Raw genomic sequence first — 24000 nt, 5'->3', positions numbered from 1 at the left:
ATCTCATCAATGTCTCTATTGAGAAATGCAGTCTTAACATCCATCTGATGTAACTCAAGATCATAATGAGCAACAAATGCCATGATTATTCTGAAATAGTTTTTCGATGAAACCGGAGAGAAAGTCTCTGTATAATCAATGCCTTCCTTTTGAGTATAGCCTTTAGCCACAAGACGTGCCTTATACCTCTCCACATTACCATTTGCATCCCGCTTGGTTTTAAAAATCCATTTACAACCAATTGGTTTTGCACCTTCTGGTAATGGGACAAGTTCCCAAACCTTATTGTCTTGCATAGACTTGTACTCTTCATTCATGGCATCAATCCACTGTTGAGAGTTAGAACTTTTCATGGCCTGAGAGAAGTTGATTGGATCATCTTCTAACATTCCACTACTTTCCTCATGTTCTTGGAGAAATACAATATAATCATCCGGAATAGCATTTCTCCTTTCTCTCGTGGATCTCCTTAATGGCACTGGTTCTTGAGGTTGTTGAGTTTGTTCTTCTGGAACAGGGAGTTGTTCAACATTATCATCTTGAGGTTCCGGATTTACTTCTTGAGCAACAACAGGTATAGGAACCTGAATATTGTCAAAAGTAACTGTATGGATTGGATCTGAAGCCAATTCCTCCTCAAAACTAATGTCTCTAACCTTATTTCTCCCCCCAAACTCAACATCCTTAAAGAATGTTGTTGTTCCCGTCTCAAAAATATTCCTTATAGTGGGATTATAAAACTTATAGCCCCTAGAGCGTTCAGAGTATTCAATAAAGTAGCTGCTAACTGTTTTGGAGTCCAATTTCTTTTCATTTGGCCTATAAGGCATTGCCTCAGTTGGACATCCCCAAATATGTAAATGCTTTAAACTGGGCTTTCGACCAGTCCAAAGCTCATAAAGTATTTTAGCAACTGCTTTACTTGGCACTCTATTCAGAATGTAAGCTGCTGTCTTAAGTGCTTCTCCCCAGAGTGACTCTGGTAAAGAAGAATGAGCAATCATACTTCTTACCATATCCTTAAGAGTCCTATTTCGTCTTTCAGCTACACCATTCATGCTTAGCAAATGGTCCTGTACGTTGTTCACCTGAACCATCATATCTACCGTAGTACTCACCACCACGATCAGATCTGACGGTTTTAATTCTTCTGTTGAGTTGATTCTCAACTTCAGCTTTATAGGCTTTGAACATGTCCAGAGACTCAGATTTTTCATGAATAAGATATAGGTGCCCATAACGTGAGTAATCGTCTATGAATGATATAAAATATTGTTGACCATTCCAGGATTCCGTAGGGAATGGCCCACAAATATCCGTATGTATCAATTCTAAGACATTCGAAGATCTGTTGGCACCTAATCTCTTCACTTTGGTCTGTTTTCCCTTGATACATTCAACATATACGTCGAAGTCCGAAAAATCAAGGGAATTCAAAATGCCATCAGACACAAGACGCTCAACTCTACCTTTTGAGATATGACCCAAGCGTTTATGCCATAATGACGCCGAATTTTCCTTATTTAATTTACGCTTAGTACCACGTGATTCCACATGCAAGGATTCATTGTAAGAAGCAATTGTATCAAGCAAATATAGGTTGTCATAAATACTCAAGTAACCGGTTCCCACAACATTTGAATTAAAAGATAAACTGAATTGACTGTTTCCAAATGAACAAGAATAACCTGATTTGTCCAATACAGAAACAGAAACCAAATTCCGTCTAAAAGACGGTACTACAAAAGTATCTTTTAAATCCAAATAATAACCAGTTCCTAACAACAACCTAAAGTGCCCAATTGCTTCCACATCTACCGATTGTCCGTCGCCCACAAAGATGTGTCTTTCAACATCACTTGGCTTTCGGTAGCTCAGGCAACCCTGCATAGAAACACTTATGTGAGTAGTAGCACCAGAGTCTAACCACCAAGTGTTTCTAGGTACTGAAGCTAAATTAACCTCAGAACAGACCAAAGCAAGGAACGTACCCTTATTATCACGCCAGGCGTGATATTTTGTACAGTCCTTCTTTACATGTCCAGGCTTCTTACAGAAGAAACAACCCTGATTATCCTTATGTTGTTTCTTCTCAACTGGACCCTTAGCAGCTTCCTTATCATTCTTCCTTTTCTTGCCCTTATCCTTAGAGGCATAGGCCAAATGAGCACTTTCTGTCTTATCTTGCTTCAACCTGTCTTCTTCTTGCACACAGTATGAAATGAGCTCATTTAGAGTCCATTTCTCCTTTTGACAGTTATAACTGACCTTAAATTGGTTAAACTGTGCAGGAAGAGACAACAAAACCAGATGCACTAATAACTCGTCACAAAGATCGAGTTTAAGTGCCTTAAGCTTTGAAGCAATATGAGACATTTCCATAATGTACTCCCTGATATTTCCTTTGCCCTTATACTTCATTGAAATCAAGCGAGCTAAAAGCGTGCTTGTTTCTACCTTATCGTTTTTCGCAAAACGCTTCTCAATTTCGGCAAGGAAATCTTTAGCCTTAGTAATCCCTTCGGATTCTATGCCCCTGAAGGCTTCCGGAACGCCGCGCTTAATGATCATAAGACTCATGCGATTTGAACGCTCCCACTTCTCATGCTCCTTCTTTGCATCAGGAGTGCTATCCGCATTGAGAGGTTGGGGTTGTTCAGTTCTTAATGCATAGTCAAGATCCATGCAGCCAAGAACAATTAATATGTTCTCTTTCCAAACCTTGAAGTTTGTCCCATTTAGCATGGGAATTGAGTTGATGTTAGCAGAAATTGTTGCAGCAGATGCATTAGCTGAAATAAAACAAAAATGCTCACATCAATAACCATAATCAATAAAATTCAAATAATGACAATCCCCATCCAAGATACCGGCACAACATTAATATCAAGTCTTTGGACAGTAATATTAACTTGTAAGTGATACCTTGTTGCAATGATCAAACATTGACAATAACTCATGTCAAATAATGAAACTATCTTTGGATCGATTCATTATTCACATGTAAACCTTATAATTGTCACACGCTTATCATCGCAGATGTGTATACAGTCTAAATAAATATTAACCTTCCTTTGGGCCGATTAAATATTTACACGAAAGCATACACACAAACATCTCACATTCCTCATGAACAATCTACACAAGAGAGGTTACTTTGGCAACTTCTTGTTTCAATTAATCAATTGGAGTGAGAGACAACATTAATACCTTAGTGTCATAATATTTGAATTAAATACTTGATTAAAAACCGAATTAGATTTAAATTAAAAAATTTTAATTTAAATCAACTGAATTTCCAAAAACTTAATTGGGGTCTCATAGCTTAATTAGGGCCCATAACTTAATTGAATAAATTAAGTATACCAAAGTGGACCCATGAAAAGCCGAGGCTTAACCATAATGAACACGAAGTTCCCTTAACTTCGAACGCGAGGTTCGACTGTATTGAGTACGAGACTCACTTAAGCACGAACGCGAGGTTCGTCTGAAAATGAACGAACGCGAGGTTCGTTTGATAAAAGAACGCGAGGTTCAACTTGGGAACGAACGCGAGGTTCGTTAAAAAAAATGAACGCGAGGTTCAACTGAAGTACGAACGCGAGGTTCGTCTGAAGTTCGAACGCGAGGCTCGACTGAAGCACGAACGCGAGGTTCGTCTGAAGTACGAACGCGAGGTTCGTCTGAAGTACGAACGCGAGGTTCGTCTGAAGTACGAACGCGAGGTTCGTCTGAAGTACGAACGCGAGGTTCGTCTGAAGTACGAACGCGAGGTTCGTCTGAAGTACGAACGCGAGGTTCGTCTGAAGTTCGAACGCGAGGTTCGTCTGAAGTACGAACGCGATCACCTTAGAACGAACGCGAGGTTCGTTGAGAGCGAAGCTCGGTTAAAATTGAACGAACGCGAGGTTCGTTGAGCGCGAAGCTCGGTTAAAATTGAGCGAACGCGAGGTTCGTTTGAGGTAACCACCTCCTTAATTTTCGCCATGAACCCTTAGGGTTTCAAACTGAAACCGCCGCCGCCAAACTCAAAAAATTCCTCGATTTTTATTTTCAAAACCAGATCCAGAATCGGAAAAAATTTCTTGATCTAGATCCAAGAAAAATTGAAGAAAAAAAAATCAAAGGAAAATCCAAAAAAGTTCCAAAAAGTTACTGTTCACCGGCGTTTTTTTCAGGTACTGTTCATCCGAAAAATACTTTACTGTTCATCCGGAAAAAAAAATTTTGCTACTGTTCACCGAACATTACTGTTCATCCGAGAACAAAACTGAATCTTTAACCAGTGATTTAAGATCAAAAACCCAATAAAACTTAAATCCCTAAGAATTAATCAAGGTGGCTCTGATACCACTTGTTAGATCTAAATCAAAACTTTTGAGATCTAAAACCATATAGCCATGATTAATTCAAAGAGATTAACAATAATCAAAAGAGCGGAAGCTTATACCTGAATCCATGGATGAACCTTGAGATGGGTTTTGGATCTTCTAACCTTAGGGTTTCTCTAAATCCGAATTTCTCTAGCTAGATGGGGGTGTAGAGAATTAGAGAATGTAACCCTAGGTTAGGGACCATAACCCCTTATTTATAGATGTTGTAATTTTGTAATTTAGCCCATCAATAAATCACAATTACAACCTGGTATCTGCACATATAACCCCATGATTATATTTAAATACCCATTAACCCAACTTAATTGATCACTTTAGTGGGTTATCCTGAAAGATAGCAATACACATTGATTAATCATATGTGCCCACAAATAGATTTATTAGATTAAATCCAACATAATCAATATGGTCATTATGACCTATCCTAAAGCAACCCTTACATTTTTAGCTTATCATAAAATGACTCTCATCTTATAGAAAATGCATATGATAATATATATGTGGTAGAAACAGTAAGAACTTCAGAAGACAAATAGAAACTACCGCAATGGGAGCAAATGAAGTTCAATTATATAAGTTAAATCTTGATTCAGTCGCTGTATTTTTTTTTTTCCTCTTTCCAAAATTAAACGAAAAAAAAGAGAGTAAACAATCATCACTCGATGCCACCGTCACTTGACCAGCGTGACAGAAGTAACACTCGTCCTCACACTATAATAAAACTCAAAACAAACTGTATAATATCTAATTAAACTATGTTCGAAGAAATTATTTTGAACCACTGATGCCTAGGGTCATCGGAACAAGCAGAACCGTGGCGACAAATACACTCCCTTGTCAAAACTAGAGAAGCGTCCGCCGAATCTCTCTCCATACACAATTCTGTTCCGTTCGCATACTCTCCGATCAATCCGAATCCTGCACTCGATCCTACTCTCCAGAAACTCTGCGTATCGTCGCATTTCTCTGAAACCTGCACTGGTTGTCCAACCCCTACTAATCTCAAACAAACCGTAGCGTTACTAACCAAAAGTATCGGGTCTCCTTCTCCGTTGTACCTCCAACGTGCACGACCCTCGCAATCTCTCAGCACGACGACGTTGTTTTCCCTGTCATGAGCCAGACACTGACCGGTCGGAGGGTGATAGATGATCTGATAAAATCCAGTAGATGATCGAGGGTCTACAACAAAGAATTCGAAACAAAGTCACACTATCGCACAAAATCACTAAGCGAGTAAGTGCATTAGCCAAGCCATACCTTGGATCATTTCTTGAATGAACCGAAATTTTTCTCTAAATTTTGGGTACTTGGGCCGGGCCCAGCCCGAATCGAGAACCCCGTAGGTCTCCTCAAACCCTTCGACCCCACTTCTCCAATAGTAGCTTCCTTGTAAGGCCCATAAGGCCCAATCCAGATCTCTCTCAGCAGCGAAGGCCATAAAACAACTTAAAAAACTGTTGTCGGCCCGATTAGTCCCCCGTTGGTCGCCACCGAACTCGCTTACGAACAAAGGTACCGTTCCGTTTACCCTGCAAGAATTGATCGAATAATTACTAAATAGTCTGGTATTTGTTCAGAAGAGCATTTAAGAGGAATCAAATAAATTCTAGTATTTGTTTATCAAACGAATCACATATGAGCATTTGCATATTCAACTCTTTTGATGTCGAACATTCGTTTAGAATTTAACCCCTTATAATTTATGTTATTCGCTCATCGCGAGATATTTGATCCCTTTTATTAACTTGAAAGAGATAAGAGTCTCGATTCAAACTTAAACAGCATATTCAAATTATAGACTTGTACAACATGAATAATTTCCAATGATGAATTTGAATGCTATTACGAAACAAGTAGTTTAATCAAATAAAAATAGTCTCTCACATTCATGGAGTATTTGGGATTAAACTATATGTCTACCTATTGATATTAGAGACGCATTCATACACGAATTTAGATTCTACAAATCTGGAGAAGGAAATTAGAATTCTCAGATACGCGTTCGAAGATTTCGATCAAACAAATATGAAAAACTCAATGTTCGATTCGTTTGAAACGTTACCTGCGAGTGAAAAAGCCTGCTCGGGCGTCAAATCTCTCGGCCGAGCCGGGACAAACTTGGGCCAGCGGCTTCTCGGCCCATTCTTGTCTCTTGCCCTCACTGAATGCATACCAATGAGCCTCCAGGACTAGCTTGTTGTCGTAGTTATTTCTAAGTGGGCTCTGGGCCAAGAAGCTTAGGTCCGTATCAAAGCTTAGGCCCGAGACTATCACGAGAGCGTTTGGGTTGGCCTTGTGGATCGTTTGGGCTCCGCGAGCGACGTTTCGGTACCAAGCAGGCCGGGTTTGGTTTGGGCCGCGGAGTTCGTTTCTCATGCTCATGCCGATCACCTGTAAGACATGAGTTTTGAAGGGAGGATGGTCATGATTGATTTCTCATTGTAATTAGCGAGTAAGAGGAAGGACGTTGAATTTTTTACTGAACAAAAATATTATACTTACTGCATTCTAACTAGCACGAGTGTAGCTCCTATAAATTTAAGTACACTTAGAGCATTCTCCACCAAAATTTTATCTCTTAGATTTTTCTTTGAGATGTCTGCCCAGGTGAATGGGATTTAGATCGTCACTATTATCAATAAAGTAGTTGAGAGACCACTATATTAATTATAGTTGTTGATTTACGTAGTGGGTGGTTATGAATATTTATTTTATATCTAACGCTCATCATACCCCCATAAATTGCATTATTTTCCTAGTTTACACACAAAGGCAACACAGCCAACCACGAAATATATCAACGAGTATCAAACCGGTCTATCTACTACTTTTTGATAGTAAAAAGGATACAAATCCTATGCAAGATGCATATCGTGGCTATATTTGAGATGTGTGATTTTATGTGCATCACATATCCTTTCACTTGGTTCGAAATGAACGAAAACTCACAAAAATAGTTGGTTATAGCTCATGAAAATATAAAATTTTAATATCACAAAATTATTTGACAATTGATAGGAATGATTAAAATGGCTAAAAATCATAAATCATGAAACATGAATATTTGCCACTGCAAAATTATTTGTGAATGAGTCGAAACAACTAAAAATGCCCAAAAATTATGGGTTATAGCTCATGAAATCATGAATTTTAGACTTTGTGAAGATATTTTCCATTGGGTGGATGAGTAAAAATAGCCAAAATTTATGGGTTTATAGCTCATGAAATGTGAATATTTGTCACTGCATAATTATCTATGAATGGGTTGAAACAACTAAAAATGCCCAAATTTCGTGGGTTACAGCTTATGAAATCATGAATTTTAGACTTCGTGGAGATATTTGCCATTGGGTGGAAATGAGTAAAAATGGCCAAATTTTATGGGTTATAGCCCATGAAATCATGATTTTTGGACTATGTGAATTTTTTTTCTTGGGTCGAAATGAATGAAAATGGACAAAAATCATGAGTTAAAGCTCATAAAATTGGAAATTTGGACTCTGTGAAATTTTTTCCCTTGGGCTGAAAAGAACGTTGTAATGCCCCGCCCCGGAATCCCGGAGTCGGTACGCTATTAGATCTGATGGACCGGCCTCACAAACCACCACATATCTTTTTAGCATGTTTTGTCCTCACTCACGTGCTTCCTGGAAAACTTCCCAGGGGGGTCACCCATCCTAGAATTTCTCCAGGCCAAGCACGCTTAACTTTGAAGTTTCTAAGAGCTGGGTTCCCGAAAAGAAAATACATCTTGGTGGTATGAGTATTCCAATCAAATCTATCAATACTAATCACATCACCCTCTCAAGGGTTGGGATATTACAAACTCCCCCACTTAAACTCGCAACGTCCTCGTTGCGCCAAATCATATCATCCAAGACCGTACCATCCGTGTGAGATTCTAGAGGTGGCTCCTACTGCCTCAAGAGGTGGCTCCCGCCCTCTTGACGTAGCACTTTGCGCCGCATAGCACTTAGCTCTCACAATTCCAGTTGGCTTTGCTCTGATACAATTTGTAACGCCCCGCCCCGGAATCCCAGAGTCGGTACGCTATTAGATCTGATGGACTGGCCTCACAAACCATCACATGTCTTTTCAGCATGTTTTGTCCTCACTCACGTGCTTCCTGGAAAACTTCCCATGAGGGTCACCCATCCTAGACTTTCTCCAGGCCAAGCACGCTTAACTTTGGAGTTTCTAAGAGCTGGGTTCCCGAAAAGAAGATGCATCTTGGTGGTACGAGTATTCCAATCAAATCTATCAATACTAATCATATCACCCTCTCAAGGGTTGGGATATTACAAACGTAGATGGTTATAGCTCATGAAAACATAAATTTTCTGCTAAATTATTTACCAAGTTGAAATAAATAAATATGGCCAAAAGTCATGAGTTATAACTCTCAGAATCTAGAAATTTGGTAACCATGAAATAATTTCTTCAACTAGTCGAAATGACTAAACATATCCAAAATCATGGGTTATAACTCTCAAAATTGTGAATTTTGGCAACAACAAATTTTTTTGCCAATTGGTTGATATGACTAAAAATAGAAAAAAAATCGAGGGTTATAACTCATGATTCCTAAATTTTGAATTTTACAATTTTTTTTCCTTAGATCAAAATAAAGACTGACAAAAATATTGGGTTATAGCTCATGAAAACATGAATTTTAAACTCTACAAAAGTATTTGTCAGTGGGTCGAAATGATTAAAAATGGATAAAATCATGGGTTATAGCTCAGAAAACCGTGAATTTTGGCCACCACAAAATTATTCATCCATTTGCTCGAAACGACTAAAAATGGTCAAAATTCGTGGGTTATGGCTTTTGAAATCGTGTGAGTTATTGCTCATGAAATCGTGAATTTTAGACTTTATGAAATTTTTTATATGAGGTTAAAATTAATGAAAATTAATAACAATTATGGATTATAGCTCATAAATACATGAATTTTGAACTCCATGAAATTATTTGTTAATGAGTTGAACCAGCTAAAAAAGGCAAAAAATCATGGGATATAGCTCACGAAATCCTAAATTTGGGACTCCACAATTTTTTTTACCAATGGGTCGAAACGAATAAAAATGAGAAAAAATTGTAGGTTATAGCTCGTGAAATAGTGAATTTTGGATGACACGAAATTATTTATTAATGTGTTGAAATGACTAAAAATTACCAAAACTCATGCGTTATGACTCTAGAAATCGTAAATTTTAGCCCCTATAGAATTATGTGCCAATAGTTCAAAGCAAATAAAAATGGCCAAAGATTGTGAGTTATAGCTCACAAAATTTAGATTTTTGGTCATCATAAAATTACTTATCCAATTGATCGAAATAACTAAAAAAGACAAAAAAATCATAATTTCTTGAGCTATTAAAATTCATGAATTTAGGAACGAAATTTTTTCACTGGTGTCGAAAAGAAAAGAAACGGAAAAAAAATCAAGGTAAACTATGAAAATATTAATTTTAGAGACGACTAAATTATTTGTCAAATTAGCTAAAATAACAAAAAATCACCAAAAGTCATGAGTTATAGCTAACGAAATCTAGAATTTTGGTCACAACAAAATAGTTTATCCAATTAGTTGAGATGACTAAAATTGCCAAAATCATGGGTTATAGCTCTCGAAATTGCAGAATTTGGTAGCAATGAAATTTTTTGCCAATGAGTTGAATAATTAAAATTGATAAAAAATCCTAGGTTATAGCTTATGAAAATCGTAAATTTTGGGCTTTGCGGAATTTTTTTCCATGGATCAAAATGAACGAAAATAGACAAATGTTGTGGTTTATAACTTATGACAACATGAATATTAAACTCTGTTAAAATTATTTGCTAATAGTTCGAAACAACTGAAATGGACAAAATCGTGGGTTATAGCTCACGAAATCGTGAATTATGACCACCACAAAATTATTCATCTGTTTAGTCAAAACAACCAAAAATGACCAAAATTCGTGGGGTGTAGCTATTGAAATCGTGAATTTTGGACTCTGCGAAGTTTTTCCTCCTTTGGGTCGAAATGAATGAAAATAGACAAAAATTGTAGGTTATAGCTCATGATTTATTTGGCAATCAATCAAAAATGAATAAAAATATCCAAAATTCATTGGTTATTGCTCACAAGATCTAAGATTTTGTCCATCTTGAACTTATTTACCTAATTAGTTGAAACAACTAAAAATGGCCACAAAATTATGGGTTATAGGTCATAAAATTATGAATTTTGACGACTACAATTTTTTTTATCAATTGATCAAAATGTACAAAAAAGGAAAAAATCATAGGTCGCTCACGATCTAGCTTACTAAATTGTGAATTTTGGTCATTGTAAAATTATTTGCCAATGAGTCGAAATGACTAAAAATAGAAAAAAATGTGTAGCTCATGAAATTGTGAATTTTGACAACTGAAATAATTTTTGTCAATGGATCAAAATGTATAAAAATGATAAAAAATTATGGGTTGTATCTCACGCTTTACCTCATGAAATCGTGAATTTCGGTTGCCATGAAACTTTTTCCCAATGGGCCGAAACAACTTAAAATAGTAAAAAATCGTGGGTTAGCTCACGAAATCTTGAATTTGGGACTCCACAAAAAAAATTTACTAATGGATCGAAATGAATAAAAATGAGAAAAAATTATGGTTATAACTTGTGAAATAGTAAATCTCAGACTCTATGAATTGAAATTATTTCACAATGGGTCGAAATGACTAAAAATGACCAAAACTCGTGTATTATAACTCTTGAAATAGTGAATTTTGGATGCTGCAAAATTATGTGACAATGGTTTGAAATGACTAAAAATGGCCAAAAATCGTAGGTTATAGCTCATGAAATCTAGATTTTTGGCCACCATAAAATTATTTATCCAATTGGTTGAAACAGCTAAAAATGCCCAAAATCCTAAGTTATAGCTCAAAAAATAATGAATTTTAGACTCAGTGATTTTTTTTGCCAATAGGTGGAAACGATTAGAAATGGGAAAAAATCTTGTGATGTAGCTTATATGGTCATAAATTTCGAAGTCCGCGAATTTTTTTCCTTGGGTCAAAATGAATGAAAATTTACAAAAATCATGGATTATAGCTCATGAAAATATGACTTTTGAACTCCATAAAAATATTTACCAGTAGGTTAAAACGACCAAAGATGATAAAAAATTATGGGTTATAGCTCATAAAATTGTGAATCTTAGCCACCGTAAAATTATTCATCCAATTAGTCAAAATGTCTAAATATGACCAAAATTCATGGGGTTGTAGCTCTTAAAATTGTGAATTTTGAGCTCTGCAAAAAAAATTTCTTTGGATCAAACTGAACAACAATTGATAATAATTGTAGGTTATAGCTCATGAAAACATAAATCTCGGGCTCTCAGAAATTATTTTTCAACGGGTAAAAATAAATAAAAATTGCCCAAAATCATTGATTATTGCTCACGAGATACAAAATTTTTGTTATCTTGAACTTATTTATCCAATTGGTTGAAATGAGCAAAAATATTCAAAAAAATCATGGGTTACAGCTCATGAAATTGTGAATTTTGACAACCGTGAAATTTTTTGTCAATGGGTTAAAAGAAATAAAAATGGCAAAATTTATGGGTTATTGTTCAAGATTTAGCTTACTAAATCATGAATTTTTGTCACCATAATTTTTTTTTGCTAATGGGTCAAAACAATAAAAAATGGTAAAAAAAATTATGGGTCATAGCTCATAAAATTGTGAAGTCATAGCTCATAAAATTATGGGTCAAAACAATAAATAATTTCGTGAGTTTTAGACTTGATAATTTTTTTTACCTTGGGCAGAAATTAATGAAAATTTACAAAAATCGTGGGTTATAGTTCATAAAATCATGAATTTGGGACACAGTGAAATTATTTGTTAATGGTTTTAAATGACTAAAAATAGCCAAAAATTATACGATATACCTCACGAAGTTATAGATTTTGGTTACCATAAAATTATTTGCCAAGGGGGGCAAAAAGGCTAAAAATAGCAAAAAATCGTGGGTTATAGCTCACGAAATCTAGAATTTTAGTCACCGCAAAATTATTTATCCAATTACTCTACTAAATATGGTAAAAACCAAGGATTATATCACATGAAATCTTAAAATTTAACCAATGCAAAATATGTTGGATATCATGTCCCCATGATATAAGTTTGATGATAACAATTTATTCATAATGTGAATCACTATGTGTATGTACTAACATTTCAATGTAGTTATCAATATGAACAAAGTACAAGATGAGTTCAAGGCATCAATAAGTAAAGAAGATGAAGAACTTATATATCAATGTAATTCTTTTTACATTTTCTTTACTTAGAAATTTTGTACAAGTCTTGATCACTTTCACATACACACACATAGAGATTAGAACACACTAACACAGGCTTAGTGTGTTGGTTAACAATAGAAATCTCCTATGTTAACCATTAGAGTACACACTAACACAGGCTTAGTGTGTTGGTTAACAATAGAAATCTCCTATGTTAACCATTAGAGTATTTAGTTAATCATTGAGTCTAAAAATATTTCATACATAACATTTTCACCCCTTAGTAGTCGACTACTGAAGTCTAAAACCAAAATATAAGTTTCTGTAAAATTACAGAGTAGTCGACTACTAAGAATTATAGTCGACTACTCAGCTTTGAATTTTGATTTCCATAACTTTTGTTTTACAGAGTAGTCGACTACTAAGGATTATAGTCGACTACTGAGCTTTGAATTTTGATTTCCAGACTTTCTGTATTACAGAGTAGTCAACTACTAAGGATTATAGTCGACTACTAAGCTTTGATTTTTGAATTTCATACTTTCTGTATTATAGAGTAGTCGACTAATAACCATTATAGTCGACTACTAAGACAGTTTTCTGACATATTAAAATTCAAATTGAAAACAATTTATAGCCGTTTTTGTGTACATTTTGAGGGTTTGGAAACTTGTCTTTTCAAGGCTATAAATATGTTATATATTCAGAATTTTTGGGTCACGAATTCCTATATAGAAGATTCAAATTTTGTTCATCTTTCAAAAGAAAAATTTTCAGATTTCACAAAAGTGTTGAGAAAAATCATTTTCTGATTTTGTCTTTGATCCTCATTCAATATACAATCAAGTTAGGCAATTTTCAGAGATTCAAAATATTCCTAGCCACTACTACACATCACAATATTATCAAGGCTTATAGGAATCAAGTTGTATCAAGTCAAGTATTCTCTCAGGTGTGAGAGGTGTAATCTCTTGGTGAAGAGATTGGTTGCAATTTGCGGGGACTTGCAAATTGGTCAGGTTTGATGTTTTGATTTTGTAAGTTTTTCAAGATCATAGTGGAACTCTCAAGCGGGATTTGCTTAGGGACTGGATGTACACCTAGGTGGTGGAACCAGTATAAAATTCTGTGTTTGTGATTGGTATTTTCTATGATTGTCATTTCTTCTTTGCAAATTATAATGTACTTTGCATAAATTTTATAAAATACTATTCACCCCCCTAGTGTTTTTGGTGTAATTAGAACAGATCCTACAAAATACTGGTCAAAACAACTAAGCATGTCCAAAAATCGTAGGTAATAACTCATAAAATTATGAATTTTGACTTTTGTAAAATTATTTACCAATAGGTTGAAATGAATAAAAATGGAAAAAAATTATGGTTTATAACTCAAAAAATTGAGAATTTATGCCACTGCAAAATTATCCATCCAATTGGTTGAAACGATTATAAATGGCCAAAAATCATGTGCAGCTCACGAAATCGTAAATTTTTCCTCGAATTTTTTTGCTAATGCGTCAAAATGACTAAAAATGGCAAGATTTTGTGTGTTAAAAGCTTATGAATTGTGAATTTTGAACTCCAAAAATTCTTTCGCATGAGTCAAAATGAATGAAAATTGATAAAAATCATGGGTTATAGTTCATGTAAACATAAATTTTTAACTTTGCAAAATTTTTTGTCTATGGTTCGAAATGACTAAAATGGCATGAAATCGTAGGTTATAGCTTACGAAATGTGAATTTTGGCCACCGTGAAATTATTTACGAATGGGTCAAAGAAACTAAAAATGGTCCAAAATCGTGGGTTACAACTCACGAAATCGTGAATTGTGGACTTCATAAAATTATTTGTCATTGAGTGAAATTGACTAAAAATGACCAAAATTCATGAGCTATGGCTCATGAAATCTTGAATTTTAGCATATACGAATTCCCCCCCATAGGTTGCAATAAACGAAAATGGACGAAAATCAATGTTATAGCTCACGAAAGCATGTATTTTAGACTATGCGAAATTATTTGTTAATGGGATGAAGTGACTAAATATGACAAATAGTCATAGGTTTATAGATCGTGAAATCTAGAGTTTTAGCCAACGCACAATTATTTATCAAATTCGTAGAAACAACTGAAAATGACCAAAATCATGGGTTATAGCTCACGAAATTGTAAATTTTGACAAAATCGAAATTTTTTGCCAATGGGTCGAAACTACTTAAAACAGCAAAAATAGTGGATTATAGCTAAATAAATCATGACTTTTGGCCATCTGAAAATTATTTGTCCAATTGGTCAAAATGACAAAAAAAATTATCAAAATTCGTGGGCTATAACTCTCAAAATTATGAATTTTAGACTATGAATTTTTTTTTCTAGTTGAAATGAACAAAAATGGCTAAAAAATAGGGTTATAACTAATGAAAACATGATTTTCAGACTCCAAGATTTTTTTTTTGCCAATTGCTTGAAATGAATAAAAATGACCAAAAATCATGAGTTATTGCTCATGATATCTAGAATTTTAGCCACTGCGAACTTATTTATCTAATTGGTTGAAACGACTAAAAATAGTTAAAAATTATGGGTTGTAACTCACCAAATTATCAATTTTGACAGCTACAAAATTATTTTCTAATTGATCAAAACAACTAAAAAAAGGGCAAAAAATATTAGCTATAGCTCATGATTTAGCTCACAAAATCATAAATTTTGGCCACCGCGAATTTTATTGTCAATTATTTGAAATGATAAAATTTTTTTGAGTTATAGCTCATGAAATCATGAATTTTGAATTGTACAAATTTTTTTACCTTGTGTCAAAATTAATAAATATCATGAGTTATAGCTCATTGGATGGAAACGATAAAAAATGGCCAAAACTCATGGGTTAGCTTACGAAATCTTGAATTTTGGCAATGCAAATAATTTATTCAGTTGATCAAAACTACTCAAAATAACCAAAAATTTATGGGTTATAGCTCATGAAATCGTAAATTTTGGGCTATGTAAATTTTTTTCTTTGGATCGAAATAAACAAAAATGGACAAAAATCAAGGTTATAGCTGATGAGAAGATAAATTTTAGACACCACGAAATTATTTGTTACTGGGTTGAAACGACTAGAAATGACTAAAAGTCATGGGTTATAGGTCATGAAATCTAGGATTTTAGCAACAACAAAATTAGTTAATTTATCTGATAGGTCAAAACAGGTAAAATTTACCAAAATCATAGATTATATCTCACAAAATTGTGATTGTACAATATCAAAAACTTTTTCCAATGAGTCAAAATGATAAGAAATGACAAAAATAGTAGTTTCTAGCTCATGAAATTGTGAATTTTAGACTCTATAGAAAATTTTAATTTTGGTCAAAATGAATGAAAATTAACAGAAATTATTGGTCGTGATAACATGAATTTTGAACTCTATAAAATTATTTGCCAATAGGTCTCAAAATGATTAAAAAGGCTAAAAATCATGGATTATAGCTCATGTAATTGTGAATATTAGCTAAAATTATTTATCCAATTGGTTGAAACTAAGAAAAATGACCCAAATTTATAGGTTGTAGCTCTTGAAATTAGGAATTTTTTATTCTATGAAATATTTTCCTTTAGGTCAAAACGAATGAAAGTGGACAAAAATCATGGGTTATAGCTCATGAAGAGTGGAAGTTTAGACATGCAGAAATTATTTTGCAATGGTCGAAACGACTAAAAATGATCAAAATTATTAGTTATTGCTCGCAAAATTGTAAATTTTTTGGTCATCTTGAACTTATTTATCCAACTGGTTGAAACAACTAAAAATAGCAAAAAAAAAATCAAAGGTTGTAATTCACAAAATTTTGAATTATGATAATTATGGAAATTTTTGCCAAAACGGTCAAAAATCGTGAGCTATAGCTTATGATTTAGCTCATGAAATCATAAATTATGTACACCGTGAATTTTTTTTATCAATGGGTCTAAAAGTTAAAAATCATTAATTATAGCTCATGAAACGTGAATTTTGGCTATCGCAAAATTGCTCGTGAGTGAGTCAAAATGAGTAAAACTTATCAAAAATCATGAGTTATAGCTCACGAAATCGTGAATTTTAGTCTTCATGAAAATATTTATCATAGAGTGGAAATGACTAAAAATGCCAAAATTCGTGGGTTATGACTCATGACATTGTAAATTTTGGACTCTACAAAATCTTTCCTTGGGTTGAAGTGTACAAAAATGGACAAAAATCTAGGTTAAAGATCATCAAAGAATGAATTTTAGACATTGCAAAATTATTTATCAATAGGTTGAAACGACTAAAAATAGCCAGAAGTTATAGGTAATAGCTCTTGATATCTACAATTTTGGCTATCATGAAATTATTTAATTTATCCAGTTGGTTAAAATGATAAAAAAAGGGCGAAAATCATGTGTTATAGCCCACTAACTCATGAATTTGGCAATAGCGATGTTTTTTGCTAATGGATCGAAACGCCAAAAATAGCAAAAACTATAGGTTATAGCTCATGAAATCATGAATTTCAGACTTTTTGAATTTTTTACTTAAGTCAAAATGAACAAAGTTATGGGCTATAGCTCATAAAAATATGAATTCTAAACTTTGCAAAGTTTTTTGCTAATGAGTCGAAACGAGTAAAAAAAGGTAAAAAATCGCTCTTTGTATCTTATAAAATTGTTAATTTTAACCATCACAAACTTATTTATTCAAATGGTCAAAATGATTAAAAATAGTAAAAATTTGTGGGTTAAAGCTCTTGAAATCTTGAACTTTGTACTCTGCAAAAAAAAATAAATACTTTGGGTCGAAACGAATGAAAATGGACAAACTTGGTTTTTAAATCATAAAAATAAAATTTTATACTCATTGAATTATTTGCCAATGAGTCAAAATAACTAGTATAGCAAAAAAAACTTGTGTTATTGCTCACAAAATCTAGAGTTTTAGCTACCGCAAACTTATTTATCTAATTGGTTGAAATGACTTAAAAATGGCAAAAATCGTGGGTTATAGCATACGAACTTGTGAATTTTGACAACCGCGCAATTATTTACTAAACAACCGAGATGACTAAAATGACCAAAATCGTGGGTTCTAACTCATGATTTAGCTCACAAAATCATGAATTATGACCACTGCGAAATTATTACCAATGGGTTAAAACGACTAAAAATGACTTAAAATTTTTGAGTTATAGCTCAAGAAATCCAGAATTTTGGCAACTACAAAGTTATTTATCCAATTAGCCGAATCGATAAAAAATATACAAATTTTATGGGTTATAGCTCATAATTTATTTGTAAATTGGTCAAAATGACTAAAAAGGCAAACAAATTGTGGGATAGAGCTCATAAAATCGCGAATTTTGGACTTTGCAATTTTTTTTCCTTGGGTTATAGCTCAAAAGGAGGTGAATTTTGACAACATCAACATTTTTTTGCCAATGGGTCGAACTGACTAAAAGTGACAAAAAATCATTTGTTATAGCTCATGAAATTGTGAATTTTAGAATCTAGGAAATATTTTTCCCTTTGAGCCAAAATGAACATAAATTGACAAAAATCATGGGTTATAACTCATGAAAACTTGAATTTTGAACATGGCAAAAGTATTTGTCCAATTGGTCAAAACAACTAAAAATGGCCTAATTTCGTGGCTTGTAGCTCTTGAAATCGTGAATTTTAGACTCTGCAAAAAAAATTTCCTTTTGATCAAAATGGATTAAAATGGACAAAAATTATTGGTTATAGCTAATGAAAACGTGAATTCTAGACTTCCCAAAATTATTTACCAATGGCTCAAAATAAGTAAAATAACAAAAAATTATGGCTTATAGCTCATTAAATCTTAAATTTTGGACACTATGCAATATTACAAAAAACATCCATTGTCTCAAAATGAATGAAAGATAAAATTTAAAGTTATAGTTCATGAAAACATGAATTTTTAGAATCAGTAGAATTATTTGATAATGGGTTGAAATGACTAAAAATATCTACAAGTCATTGGTTATAGCTCAAAAAATCTAGATTTTTTGCTATCGTCAATTTGTTTATCAAATTGGTCGAATCAACTAAAAGTGGCCAAAATTATGGGTCATAACTCATAAAATCGTTAATTTTGGCAGTCACAATTTTTTTTGCTAATGAGTCAGAATGACTAAAAATGGCAAAAAATTGTTGGTTAGAGCTCATAAAATCGTGAATTTTTAGACTCCGTAAAATTGTTTCTCCTGGATCAAAATGAACAAAAATTGACAAAAAATCATGGATTATAACTTGTAAAAACATGAATTTTTAATTCTGCCAAATTATTTGCCAATAGATCGATATGACTAAAAATGTCCAAAAATTGTGGTATATAGCTAACGAAGTCGTGAATTTAGCCATAATAGAATTATTATCCAAATGATTAAAATATCTAAAAATATCCAAAATTCATGGGTTGTAGCTTTTGAAATCCTGAATTTTGGACTTTGCAATATGACTTTCTTTGGGTTGGAAATGAATAAAAATGGATAAAAATCAAGGGCTATAGCTCATAAAAACATGAATTTGTTAATTGGTTGAAATGACAAAAAAGGTAAAAATTTGTGGGTTATAACTCACGAAATAGTAAATTTTGATCACCGCAAAATTATTACTCAATTGGTTAAAATTACTAAAAATGGCCGAAAATTGTGAGTTATAGCTCATGCATCATGAATTTTCAACTCTTCAAAATTTTCTCCTTTGGGTAGAAATGTATAAAAATGAACAAAAGTCATGAATTATAGCTATAAAAATAATATAATTTTGACTCCGCGTAATTATTTGTCACTAGTTCGAAATGACTAAAATAGTCAAATACCGTGGGTTATATAGCTGACAAAATCTAAATTTTTGGATTGACAAATGTAGGCATCGAAAATTGCCTATAGGTCTCCACGAATAGCTCAGTGTTAAGGAACGACAATGAACGTCACTATCTGGTTCACAGGAGTTCGATTGACGTCGGTGAACGCTTGAAGTGAATCGACGAACTACGTGAGCTGACAGAATTTCGGAATAACGAAGGCACAGGCTAATCGAGAGCCCCCGCGATGTTTACAAAAAAAACAACGTCTTTCGTGTCTCGTTCATTCTATAGATAATCCAACCATCGGGGCTGATAGAACTCTTCGTCAGAATTCCAACGCAATTCGAATCACTAAAATCCGAGTTCGGACGAAGAATTTACAGCGGAGTGTCTCGGATTTTTGGAGACACCCCAGGGGTGTCCTAGATTTTTTGGGACACCCCAGGGGTGTCCTAGATTTTTGGGGACACCCCATAGGTGTCGCCTATAAATAGAAGCCTTAGGCCTCACTTTTGGGCATCTGGATTTTTGGAGAATTGGCGAAGCCCTGCTGGAGTGAAGAGTGATCGAGCACTTCAACACAAGAGAGTTCTTCATCAGATCTACATCACCCGCATCCGTTCCTTAGCATTATCCCTCGTCAGTAATCCTAAGAAGAGCAAATATCTCGCTTTATCCGAGATAGGCGCTCCAAGTTTCTAGATCTCCTCGCGGATCGACGAAGCTCTGCCCGATTTTTCTGGATCAGATCTGATTGCCAGGTAGTCCACGGATATCGACGTCCCCGTCACAGGCTAAAGACCCACGCAAGTAAGAGACGATAAACGGATCTTGTGTTTATTTTCAAGAAAGTTGTAATTTTTATTTTCGTTATTTGAATTCATTTGTAACGTTTGAAGTTTTAATGAAATCAATGATGAAGGCCACTTTTGACAAAAACAAGCTGGCGACCACAGTGGGAGCCAACGGCCTCGCTGCCGAGGCCGTCGTGACGCAACCGGCCTTCAAGATCCAGGTGAACGAAGAGATCGAATACGAATTCGATCAACAAAAGTTTGAAGAGTACCTCTCTTCCTCCTCCTCCAGATCCGCCTCTCCAAACAGGCGTAGGAAGACTTCATCTTCCAGAAATGCTCGAAGATCCAAGATCCCCTCGCCGCCGTTGCATCTACTCCCCGCGACGTTTCTATGACGTCCAACGCGGTTGAAGCTGCAGATCCAGATCTGCCCTCCGCTGTAAAGACAAGTGTCGAAGGTGCTCCAGTTTTGTCGAAAAGGGCACGCCAAAGATGGCGTCAACGCCTCGCTCGACAACTGGCCAAGGCCGCAGAATCGATGGATGGGATCCGCTACAATGAGGATCTAAAGTCCAGACAGCGCCAGGTGCAACAACGGCGCGTAACCAACTCCTCCTCCAAGACAGAAACGAACAAATGGGTTCGTGTCAAGAGGACCCGCTCCACCCTCGAGGAGCGAATCAAGAAGCGTCGAGCATTGCTCGCACATGCCCGAGCCCTTTTGCAGAAAGCGAAAGAAATGCAGAGGGGAGAAGCAGTGGAGAAGCCGCCTAAGCGCAAGCAAGTTTGGGTGCCAAAGACAAAACCAGCACTTAAGGCAAAAGTGGGCGGAGTTATCGTCCAGCCTATTTCAAATCCAGATCCCGTTTCCCCTGTACCCGCACCTCCGACGGAGTCAGGAAAGAACGTGGATCTCACTAAATCCAGGGGTCCTTTGAAGGGTCGCCTCGATCCTGAAGATCGAGGTAAAGCACCCGTCAAGGAGCGATTGGGACCGTTGAAAAGTCCCCAAACAACAGTCAAGACTGGGGGTCATACTAACAAAGGGAAAGCCCCTATTACCGACCGCATTGGATTGCGAGTCGAAGTTCAAGAGCCCGTTGGACTTTCACGCTCTCAAAGGCGTAAAAGTGAACGAGTGACTCTTGGAGACGCAAATAAAGCGTCGCGTCCCCAGAGGGAAACATATTTGTCTGATGACGATGTTACACCTGGGAAGGCGTGCCAACACTTTATGGGTTGCTCCAGTTATCAAACTGATGAGCTGTACTATAGGGCTGGGGTGCGAATAAATCCCGGAAAAGAAATATTCGAGACACGGAGCCTCATTGTCCGTGTGCCAACATAATCAAAGCAGTATTATCGGAATGCTGCTGTTCTAAAACCCCAAAAAGAGTCTCGGTGTTTGAGAGAATCTCTACCAGGACGTCCGAGGCCAAACCAAGGCATTTCCAAAGGAGGAAACCCATTCGCCAAGATGATGAATTTCCAGAAGTGTCCGTCAATATGACCGGCAGAAGGAAATCGACGCAACACTTAAACCCAGATCAGTTTGCCGATGTATCCCGGCGTATGACTCGGTTGCGGTCAGGAATCAATAAGCGAAAGAATTACCAAAAGATGCAAAAAGGACTTCCTTTGGAAGAGGAGGTATTAGATGTTGGTTCAGATTCTTGCTCGGCTATAGCGTCCGATGACACGGCATTGAGCGTGGGACAACCCTACGAGTCATTTATGATCAGCGCCGAACAAGTAACCAAGATGCTTGAAGAGGCCCTGGCTAAGCAGAAGGAAAGCTTCAAGTTCGAGATGGATCTGGCCATGCAGCAGATGAGGGAAATGCATGACCAGCAAATCTTGACACTGACAACTCACCAAGGAGAACCCAATCGTCGCAATAATCCGAATCAAGATGAGAATGAACGGGAAGAAGATAATGTCAATCCTGTCAACAATAGTAACGGAGGCGGTCCCTTGAATGATAATGCGAAGGAGGACCACGTTACCTCTCCCCGAAGCCACTCGAAGACGGATACGAGTGAAGATAAGAAGATGAAGGACTTGGAGAGCAAAATTAATGCTTTAATGTCTGCTCAAGAGGTAAAGAAGACCGGCATTCCGTGTCCTTACCCGAAAGAGTGGGACTCGATCCCGTATCCAGCGAAGTTCAACCTGATCAACTTCACGCCGTTCGAAGGGAAGGGCTCGCCCACTCAGCATCTAATCTACTTCAAGTCCTACTTGGGCACGATCTCCGGCAATGAAGCCTTGATGGTTCGGTCATTCGTCGGCACCCTTCGCGGGCATGCCTTCGATTGGTATCGGCGTCTTAAATTTGGAAGCATCAACAGCTGGGAGGACCTGGAGAGCATGTTCCTCACTTATTTCTTCGATGATGATGCTGAAGTGTCGATCAGGACACTCTTCGATGAGAAACAAAAAGACGGAGAGTCGGTGGATACCTTCATCAAACGCTTCCGCAATCAGGCAATGAACTGCAAGGATCCCATCACGGAGGAATTCATCTTGCAGACTTGTCATAACAATTTGTCCATTAACATCTTGGATGTTATGGGAGTAGAGCCGCTCAAGACATGGAAGGATTTGAAGGCCCGAGGAGAGCAAGCCGAACGATTCCTCAAAAGGAAGAAGGCCGAGAGGAGCCAACCGATGGCTAATTCTCCGAACTCGAACTTCGCCTCTCGTGATAGGGGCAAGGCACCTGCAGCGGCTGTTGATCAAACGTCAAAACAGCAGTCCCGAAGACAGCAGAAGACTTCGGATCAAAAGGCCCAGAAAGAGTACTCGTTCAAGGACGAAGACGTTCCCGCCATCTTCGAGTCTCTTCTCGAAAACAACAAAATCAAGCTCCCGCCCATCATGAATCAGGAGGAAGCTGACAATACTACGGATCCAAAGTACTGCGCATACCACAGGAGGATCCTTCATCCCACCAAGGCTTGCTTTACTTTAAAGAATAGCATCCAGACCTTGGTTGAAGCCGGCGTCATAACGCTAGGATAAGCCAATTAAGAACGGCGAGACTCCGACAAGTATAAGAGTATACACTGCTTCTTAATACTCCGACAGAGTATGTTGACGGGAAGTTCCTGGAGAATTTTTATATGTAATATTCTTAAGGATAACCCGATCATGTAACCGAATGCAATGATAAACCCAGTTTCGCGAAGAAGCTGGGGGTGGATGATTCATGTAACGGGAAGTTCCCGGAAGAATACTATATGTAATTTTCTTAGGGATAACCCAATCATTACAAATTAGGTGATAAGCACTAAACCCCCATTGTGATTTGTATGAGTCAACACTCCCGTTGTAAGTTGTACTCTCACTCTCACCTCTCACTTGGTCAAACCTTCCTATAGTTAGGGCCACAACCCAAAATCCCCTCTCGATTCCTTCAATGAACGAGAGGCCCACAAATCAAGCGATCAAACCTATAAAAGGTAAGATCGTCTCAAACCTCCCATTCCCAATGCTCCCTTGGTCAAACCTATAAAAGTTAGGGCCAAAGCCAGATTCCCCTCTCGATTCCTTCCATGAACGAGAGGTCCACTTTCAATTTGAGCAATCAAACCTATAAAAGTTAGGGTTGCTTGAATCTTTTCGATTCTCGGAGTGGAGATCCC

At 36.2% G+C, this 24000-nt stretch overlaps 1 protein-coding gene across 1 annotated transcript in view; it reads right to left on the bottom strand.

The window, feature by feature from the left end:
• LOC109847856 overlaps positions 4958-24000 on the bottom strand; it is a 29805-nt gene continuing 10762 nt past the window's right edge. The window contains exons 2-4 of the mRNA XM_020417091.1: positions 6460-6788; positions 5655-5926; positions 4958-5576 (exon numbers count right to left, since the gene is read on the bottom strand). Coding sequence (XP_020272680.1) covers positions 5143-5576; positions 5655-5926; positions 6460-6779 — 1026 coding nt within the window. The 5' untranslated portion in view covers positions 6780-6788 and the 3' untranslated portion in view covers positions 4958-5142. The remainder of the gene's footprint in view (positions 5577-5654; positions 5927-6459; positions 6789-24000) is intronic.

The sequence above is a fragment of the Asparagus officinalis genome, chromosome 1, assembly GCF_001876935.1.
Source record: "Asparagus officinalis chromosome 1, Aspof.V1, whole genome shotgun sequence".
In the NCBI taxonomy this organism is placed as follows: domain Eukaryota; kingdom Viridiplantae; phylum Streptophyta; class Magnoliopsida; order Asparagales; family Asparagaceae; genus Asparagus; species Asparagus officinalis.
The sequence above is the reverse complement of the archived record's forward strand: the minus strand, read 5'-3'. Positions and strand labels throughout refer to the sequence as shown.